At 45.8% G+C, this 9,179-nt stretch overlaps 1 protein-coding gene and 1 pseudogene across 1 annotated transcript in view; one reads left to right on the forward strand and one right to left on the reverse strand.

Moving 5' to 3' along the window:
• The window catches only part of ARMC9 (armadillo repeat containing 9), a 190,653-nt gene that overhangs the window by 97,904 nt on the left and 83,570 nt on the right, over positions 1-9,179 (reverse strand). Inside the window, exon 16 of the mRNA XM_023510364.1 lies at positions 1,758-1,813. Coding sequence (XP_023366132.1) covers positions 1,758-1,813 — 56 coding nt within the window. The remainder of the gene's footprint in view (positions 1-1,757; positions 1,814-9,179) is intronic.
• Positions 2,251-6,765, forward strand: LOC105886505 (annotated as a pseudogene).

Here is a 9,179-nt window from a genome sequence, read left to right on the forward strand (position 1 = left end):
ACAAGAGTCTTGCTCTGTCACTCTAGGTTGAGTGCCATGGTGTCATTGTACTCACAGCAACCTCCAACTCTTGAGTTCAGGTAATCCTCTTGCCTTAGTCTCCTAAGTAGCTAGGACTACAGACAGGTGCTTGCCAGCACACCCAGATAGGTTTTTTTCTTTTCTTTTTCTTTTTTTTTTTTTTTTTAGTAGAGCTGGGGTCTCACTTTTGCTTAGGCTGGTCTTGAAGTCCTGAGTGCAAGCAATCCACCCACCTCAGACTCCCATATTGTTAGGATTATAGGTGTGAGCCACTGTGCCTGGCAGAATGATCGTTTTCCATAGTTTTTCCACCCATCCATTAATGTACTATATGGATAGCTACCTTGTGTTCCAATGGCAGAAGTGAGTGGTTGAAATAGGGACTGAATGGTATTCACTGAAGGTATTCACTATCTTCCCCTTTACAGAAACAGTCTGCTGACCTCTGCTCTAAACCAGATTTTACCCCATCAACTCTGTGTAACTTAGGCTGGTGCATTTCTCCTCTGGATCTACCTTTGAAAACAAAAGGGCCTGAGAAGATGATGGCCAGGATCTCTGTCTGCAAGTCAAGTCCTGCACAGTTGACAAGGCAGGAGGAGCCAGCAGAAGCGCTCACTGGTGCCACCTGCAGCCCATGACGAAAACGATGGGCAAAACAGCAGCCTGCTGAGGAAAAATCACTTCACAGATCACAGCATGTCCTTTCTGGCAGGGCTCTTAAATAACTATCTCCTCCAGCTGGTCCTACTAATGATTAAAAACCTGGCTTATACACATTTTTTTTAACCCACATACTAAACTCCAAATACAATCCTGCCACATCCATTGCAGGAGTCACTGCTTCCCAGAATGGAGGAAGCCAAATCATATTCACCAGGCAACAGGTCTGTTCTGTTCTTTCTGGGTTTCTGAAGGAAAAGCAAAACAAAAACCTCTGTCATCTGAAAACTCATCTACTGTCACAAGTTACCATTCTTTACACCATTTTACAGAGATTCATGTGCATTAACTTCTGAACCATAACACTCCGAAACACCAGGCAGCCGGATTTCTCAGACCTGAGGAAATCCTTCTCAAAAGGATGCAAATAACAGAGTAAAGTGATCAGTGCGGTCAGCTCAGAACCAAACCCAGGACCCATACCCCAGAGATGCTCACTGCGAGCCTCCATGTCAGGCATTCCACAGGGTGACAGGTGGAAGCTCATGGCCCTTCAAAGCCAAAAACTCACACCAAAGAACCTTTTGACTTCCCATAAAATCCAAATGATATGCAATGCTCATCTTTGCTACCTTCAGTGAGACCCCTGAAGTGTGAAGGCTTCAAATATGGCCACTAAATCCACTCACCCTTTACCCTGCTATAATTCCTATTAGTCCTGCAAAGTCTCATCTCCATCCCCCAGTCTAGACCGGCCTTATGATGTCCCTTGAGCAGAATGTAGCAGAAGTGATTTTCTGAGACTTCTGAGCCAGACGAGTTTAGAAGCTTTCACTTCCTTTCTTTGGGAACCTAGCCACTAGCCTACAGGAAGCCCAGGCTAGCCTACCCTACAGAGTAGGGCTCTGGGGGTGACAGCCAGCACCGCTCAGTGGAGCTTTAAGCAACCCACAGAACTCTGAGAATAATGCAGCAGAAATTAAAAATCTCCACTTCCTTAACCAAGGCAAGGAAGAGACTCAAAAATAGTGTGATGTAAGTTTCCTATGTGGTGTGAAAAGCATCTGACTTACTTCATCATCTTCTTCTTCATCATCATCAGATTCAAGAACAGCATCTGGTAGTTCTTCTATAAGAAAAAAAAAATTAACGAATAATTGGGAAACATAAGAGGGAGCTTTGGTCAAGGCAATCCTGGCTACTGCAGAGAAAGGCAACACCATTAATGTGAACACGGTTATATCAAACCATCTGACTCCTAACCATTCCTGGTCACGACCACTTCAGCCTTATTTGGTATCATCCTAAGTGATTTTAAATACTAAAACATGGGGAAAATTAAAAGCCAACCTACACTTTGAAGGAAATTTAGGAGAATGATAGTAAATGAATATTTCTAGGCACCATGCTAGATACTGTCACATGTTATTCACCTAATCCTTACAAGGATTTTTTGGCTGTTGTCCCCCAAAGCCTATTCATGGACACTCTGAGAGTGGCAGAGAGCTGAGATTCAAACCGGGTCTCTCTCTAGACCCCAAGATCTTTTCCATGGGGGCATGGGTTATGGCAGGTAGGGCTCCTGAAGTCTTCATTGCTATATATAACTTTAAAGAGTTTATGAAGGAGCAGTAAGTTAGCAACAGTGGAGTCAGAGTAAGAATGAGCCTTTGTCAAATAGGGATCTCACCACCTGCTTCTACACACCAGAACTGAAGCAGCCAGCCCAGGACTGCGGAAAGCAGGTGTTATAGATATCAGTTACTTTCTCCTCCATAGAGCCTTCCCTGATGCCCCTGCTGAGCAGTCATCTGCTGAACACACTCAGCACTGTATCTAGGACTCCTGCCAGTACACACCACTTTGGGATGCTTACTTTTTGAGACCGAGTCTCACTTTTTTACCCTTGGTAGAGTGCCATGGTATCATAGCTCACAGCAACCTCAAACTCTTGGGCTCAAGAGATTCTCTTGCCTCGGCCTCACCAAGCAGCTGGGATTACAGGTGCCCACCACAACACCCAGCTATTTTTTTTTTTTAGAAACGAGGTCTCACTCTTGCTCAGGCTGGTCTTGAACGTGTGAGCTCAGGACAATCCAACTGCCTTGGCCTCCCAGAGTGCTAGGATTATAGGCGTGAGCCACCGTGCCCGGCCAAGGGATGCTTACTTCTTACTAATGAATGAATGGCTACTGACTAGTCTAGGTATCTCTCTCACCTACTTACTGGACTGTGAATCCCTGGGGGACAGGGCATCAGACTTATCCATCCCTATATCCTTACTGCATCTTCCTTATCATTTGTTTCTTGAGCAAATGATAGGAAGGTAAATAAAGCCTGAAAGAAGAAGAAAGGAAGTCAATCAGGAAGTAGGAGAAAAGAAGGAACCAAAGGCCACTCCTGCAGAGCGGGGGTCCTCAAACTTTTTAAACAGATGGCCAGTTCACTGTCCCTCAGACCATTGGTGGGCCAGACTGCAGGCCCTGGGATGAGTCGGCTGCTAAACAGGACAGGTAGCGGTGGCAAAAACACCTGGCGGGCCAGATAAATGTCCTTGGCAGGCCACATGTGGCCCACAGGCTGTAGTTTGAGGATGCCTTCTACAGAGATTGCTCAATGCACCTAAATCTACAGGGACACCAAAACATTTTTAGGAGGGAATATGTGGACACCCCATGTCCTCATATAGCCCTCATTCTAAAAGAAATGACTGCACTGACTTCACTGGATCAAGGCCAGCAGTGTATTTGAGTGCCATCACTCGCTGGGGCTTGCATGACTCTGGGCCCATACTGGCAGCACCATTGTCATGGAATGCTATGTAATCTGGAAAGTGATTCTGCAGACATGAGGCTGTTTTGCCAATCTTCATTTTGGCTGAAGATTAATCACCTAACTTCTATTCCCTACCCATGAAAAACATACTCTATTTTACCTTCAGGAAGTGCCTTTCAAAATGGTGGTACTACTATATTCACCAATTATAAACCTCTAATTTTAAAATACAGAAATCCCTTTTTTAGGTGCTTGGCCATTTCATAAGGCCACAGACAGGCCAGCCAAACTCCTTTTTCTCAGCCTCCCCTGCCCAGCTCCCATCCCCCAAGCCCACAGCTCATGGCTCAGATTCACCCTACAAGCCAGAACAATCCAGCCCAGTGAAGTACCTTATAGACTTCAGCTCCTTCACTCAAGGATGACTATCTCCCGTATGTTCCCTGAGTTGGTCACACCCACAAGGTACCCTCACTCTGACAACTAACAGGGCACGGTGCTGAAATGGCGCTAGTATTCCTTCCCCAGGGCCTGGCTGGGGCATCTGTTCTCCCTTGCTCCTGTCTAGTGACCTAGCTGGTGCCTCTGTCTCTGTCCTCTCTTCAGTGACCAGCTGGCATCTGGTGCCTGCTGGTTTTCCTCACTTAGGGCTGGAGTTGTGGCCATGCTTGGGGTAGGGGACAAACCTCTACTCTTACAACAGTAAGATGCTATTGGCATCTCACTCTGCAATGTCAATGTCAATAGCTGCAATTTTCTTTTAGGCTTCACCATAGTCCTTCCCTCCCCATCTGTCAGATTAGGTTTCTAATACTTAAATTTTTATACTTGAAGACTGTAAAATTTTACTGAAAAAATGGTGCTAGAGGACTAAGATTGGGCTTGAATGTGTGAAAACTCATAGAGATGTTTTTTTTTTTTTTTTTGAGACGGAGCCTCAAGCTATCCCCCCTGGGTAGAGTGCCATAGTATCACGCTCACAGCAACCTCCAACTGCTGGGCTCAAGCGAGTCTCCTGCCTCAGCCTCCCAAGTAGCTGGGACTACAGGCGCCCGCCACAACGCCTGGCCATTTTTTGGTTGCAGCCATCACTGTTGTTTGGCGGGCCTGGGCTGGGGATTCGAACCCGCCACCTTAGGTGTATGTGGCTGGCGCCTCAGCCGCCTGAGCCACAGGCGCCGAGCCGAGATGTTTTTATATTCATTAAAATACAACAAAAAAGTTTTATTTAAATAAAGATGGTGGCAATATCATTTCACATATCTTAAGAACTGATGAACCAGAAGCAATTCATACTCTGCTATTAATTTTCACTCAAGGATGAAGACTGAACAGAAACTCTCCAGCTACTCCCTCTCCCAGGTTTCATGTTTATTTGATGTTGGTGACACATGTCTTAAGGTACCGTGTGTGGATATATCTGTTTGTCTGGTCCTCCATCTGATGTTCAATGACTTTTGAATTTTGTTTCAAAGTAGTAGGCTCCTGGGTAATCACCTCTGGGGCCCTGCCACTGTCCTATGAATAACTTAGGTGCTCTCCTGTGACAACGGAGGCAGAAATTAAACACAAGTTTGCCTGCTGCCACTTTACAGCATGAGGAGTAAAGCGACACAACCTGCTGAGTCTTACAGAGAAAGTCTCCGGGGCAGCCAGTACTGGAGCTGTGGCAGCCACAATCACTTAGTTGGGGTCTTCATTTTATTTTTTTTTTGCAGATAGTCTCACTTTGTCACGCTCACAGATTGTTGTGGTGTCACAGCTCACAGCAACCTCAAACTTTTGGGCTCAAGCAGTTCTCTTGCCTCAGCCTCCCAAGTAGCTGGGACTACAGGCATCGGCCAACAACACCTGGCTATTTTTAGAGACTGGGTCTTGCTCTGGCTCAGGCTGGTCTTGAACCTATGAGCTTAGGGCATCCACCTGCCTTGGCCTCCCAGAGTATTGGGATTACAGGTGTGAGCCACCATGGCAGTCTCCAGTTGGGGACTTTAGATCGTCAGAATGTTGGGCAAAGACTGAATGAAATCTTTCCCTCAAGAATCGCATAGACCATCATGAAGACTCATTTAAAAGGAACACACACAGGTTGAAACCTCCTGAAGAAAAATCTGATGCCTTAACTCTTTGATATTGACAGATCATGAAGAAGATAATAGAGACTAAAATGTTGATGGGAAAAGTGATGAAAGTAGCAGACTTTTCACTAGCTGAGAGGACTTCATAGCAGGGGACTTCAGCATCACAGTTATCCAAAATGTAAATGAAGTTCAAGTGAAAATCTGAGGGAAGAAAGACAATGTAGCAGGTGTTGCTTTGCTAGCATTGGAACATTACCATGAAAGAAGTGACAGTTATGAAGGGACTGGTTTAGCCAGAGGTGGGGAACAATTGGCTAAATGAAGGAGGAATTATGCCAAAGCAGTAGAACTACTGGTGGAACTGGCTTTGCTATAGACTTCGTTTGCTACTTTGGATGAAGCTATTAAGATAGCCAATAGGGGGCTCGGCACCTGTGGCTCAAGGGGCTGGAGCGCCAGCCACATACATCTAAGCTGGTGGATTCAAATCCAGCCCGTGCCTGCCAAACAATGATGGCTACAACCAAAAAATAGCTGGGCGCTGTGGCGGGTGCCTATAGTCCTAGCTACTTGGGAGGCGGAGGCAAGAGAATCGCTTGAGCACAGGAGTTGGAGGTTGCTGTGAGCTGTGATGCCACAGTATTCTACCCAGGGGGACAGCTTGAGGCTCTGTCTCAAAAAAAAAAAAAAGATAACCAACAAGTATGTAAATGCCATCAAACATGTCATCATTCCCCAGACTGAACATACCCTGCTTCTATTATCACAGAGCTGCATGAGAAGGAGGGAGAAACATTCTATAGGTCAAAGAATATACAAGACATAGCTCAGCAGGTAGGGCACTGGCCACATACACCAAGGCTGGTGGATTTGAACCCAGCCTGGGCCAGCTAAACAACAATGGCACCTGCAACAACAACAACAACAACAACAACAACAAAAAATAGCTGGGCGTTGTGGCAGGGGCCTATGGTCCCAGCTTCTTGGGAGGCTGAGGCAAGAGAATTGCTTAAGCCCAAGAGTTTGAGTTTGCTGTGAGCTGTGACACCATGGTACTCTACTAAGAGCAACAGTGAGACTCTGTCTCAAAAAAAAAAAAAAAAAAAAAAAAGAATATTCTCAAGGAAAAAGATGAGGGCTCTGAACAATGGGGAGCAGCTGGAGAGGTGATTAAGCCTGCTCATCTGTGGCTGAAGAGAAGTACGAGGATCTTCTTTTTGAATAAGCTTTCTTGCTCTGGTTGTTTTGGAAACCCTTACACTGGCTTCCTTTTAATTCACAGTGTGTAAGTTTGATTTGGGTGGCTATTTACTTTGGGGCCTAAGAATTTCACTGATTGTAGGCTTAGTGCCTGTGGCTCAAACAGCTAAGGCGCCAGCCATATACACCTGAGCTGGCAGGTTTGAATCCAGCCTGGGCCCACCAAACAACAATGACATCTGCAACTAAAAAATAGCTAGGCATTATGGCAGGCGCCTGTAATCCCAGCTACTAAGGAGGCAGAGGCAAAAGAATCGCTTGAGGCCAGGAGTTGGAGGTTGCTGTGATCTGTGATGCCACAATACTCTACCCAGGCAGACAGCTTGAGGCTCTGTCTCAAAAAAAAAAAAAAAAAGAAAGAAAGAATTTCATTGATTGTAAAATTTACCTGGGTGTCTATGGGATTACTTTTTTTTTTGAGACAGAGCCTCAAGCTGTCGCCCTGAGTAGAGTGCCGTAGCATCACAGCTCACAGTAACCTCCAAATCCTGGGCTCAAGAGATTCTCCTGCCTCTGCCTCCCAAGCAGCTGGGACTACAGGCACCCACCACAACGCCCAGCTATTATGGTTGCAGCCATCATTGTTGTTTGGTAGGCCTGGGCTGGATTCAAACCTGCCAGCTCTTGTGTACGTGGCTGGTGCCTTAGCCACTTGAGCCACAGGCGCCAAGCCTTATGGGATTACTTTTGCAGAATCCCGATTCAGCAACCATGTGTCACAGGTGAAAGAACTTTGTAAAACCTGCTCAGGAATTTACTCTGCAGAAGTGTCACCCTAATCCCTCTGTGTTACATGTGATCTGCTTACCAAGCATATGAGGAAATACCCCTTAGGAAACACCGGTGGTCTCAGGCCACCTACTGTGGAGCAGCCTTCGTTCCTACTCACTTGCAAACCTTGGTGCTGTTGTCTCAGACTGCTGCAGCTGTCCTTGTATTACTGTGGTACCTATCTTTTCAAGCTTTGTGAAAACCTGCACTTATTTTTCTTTGCATGACAGGTCTATCTTGTCTTTCATCAGAACAGTTTTGCCAGTTTAAATGTGACTATGGTAGTATAAACAGAGTAAAATGATTTTAAAAAGATTAAAAAAAAGAATAACTTAGGTACTTGAGATGGAGAAAGAACTACTTTGGGCCCTCTTTATTTATTTATTTTATTATTATTATTTTGAGATAGAGTCTCAACCTACTGACCTAGGTGGATTGCTGTGGTGTCACAGCTCATAGCAATCTCTAGCTCTTGGGCTCAAGTGATCCTCTTGCTTTAGTTTTTCTATTTTTAGTAGAGATAGGGTCTTGCTCTTGCTCAGGCTGGTCTCAAACTCATGAGCTCAAGCAATCTACGTGTCTCGGCCTCCCAGAGTGCTAGGATTACATGTGTGAGCCACTTCGCCTGGCCCCTGGGCCGCCCTCTTCATTTAAACAGGAATTTGCTGTGTAGGCATTTCTTAAGTCTTCTAGAATACTCAAGGTTATAAAGCCTTAGCTCTGGCCATAATTTCTGCCAAAGCACATCCCTTGCAAAAGTGTAAACCTTCTCCTTCTTCCTCAGCACTCTAGCAAACTGGTCCAAAGGCCAAGGTTATGTGAGAGAAAGAGATGATTCTTGGGCCAGAGAACAAAGGGGCCTGCATTCTGCTTCTCAGCTGCCAGAGAGGAGGGAAGACTGGCAAGGAAACTAATCAGATGGGTCTTAATGAACTGAAGCACACAAGCAGCCCTGAAGAACATTCCCAGCGGGAACCATGACCCTGAAGCTGCACAGTCTCCTGGCCTGGGAGGGAGGGTTCTGCACAGCTAAGGATGATAGAGTAGGCAGGTGGCAACTCCCCTCCCAAACTCCAGTCCATCCAGAGAAGGCAGGGAGCAGCCTCAGCCAGCACTGAGGTTCTAGTTTCATTTCATTTTTTTTTAATACGCCAGAATAAGTGCTCAGAGTCAGAAATGAAGTTATTGTGGAAATTAAAGTCCTGTTTTTTGCCCACCTGAATTTGGGATGAATTACACTTGCTCTGTAAAAGCCAGTGGGGAGGATCTTCAAATGGAAATAGGTACCCAGCCTCCGAGGAAGTGAGGATTCCAAGGTCACCTGCCTGCAGGTCAGGAGCCCCTTCCAGCACCCTTGTTTCTGCACCCAGGCAATATGATGCTACACATTGGAATTACCTGGGAACTATAAAAGCTTCCCCCAGAGACTAATTTAACTGACGTGGGCCACTGCCTTGAGGATTTTTTTTTTTTTAAGGAATAGTCTCACTTTGTCACTCTCGGTAGAGTGCCGTGGTGTCACAGCTCATAGCAACCTCAAACTCTTGGGCTAAGTGAATCTCTTGCCTCAGCCTCTTCAGTCACTAGGACTACCAGTGCTCACAATGC

The sequence above is a fragment of the Otolemur garnettii genome, unplaced genomic scaffold, assembly GCF_000181295.1.
Source record: "Otolemur garnettii isolate 467f Iridium unplaced genomic scaffold, OtoGar3 scaffold00013, whole genome shotgun sequence".
Taxonomy (NCBI): Eukaryota; Metazoa; Chordata; class Mammalia; order Primates; family Galagidae; genus Otolemur; species Otolemur garnettii.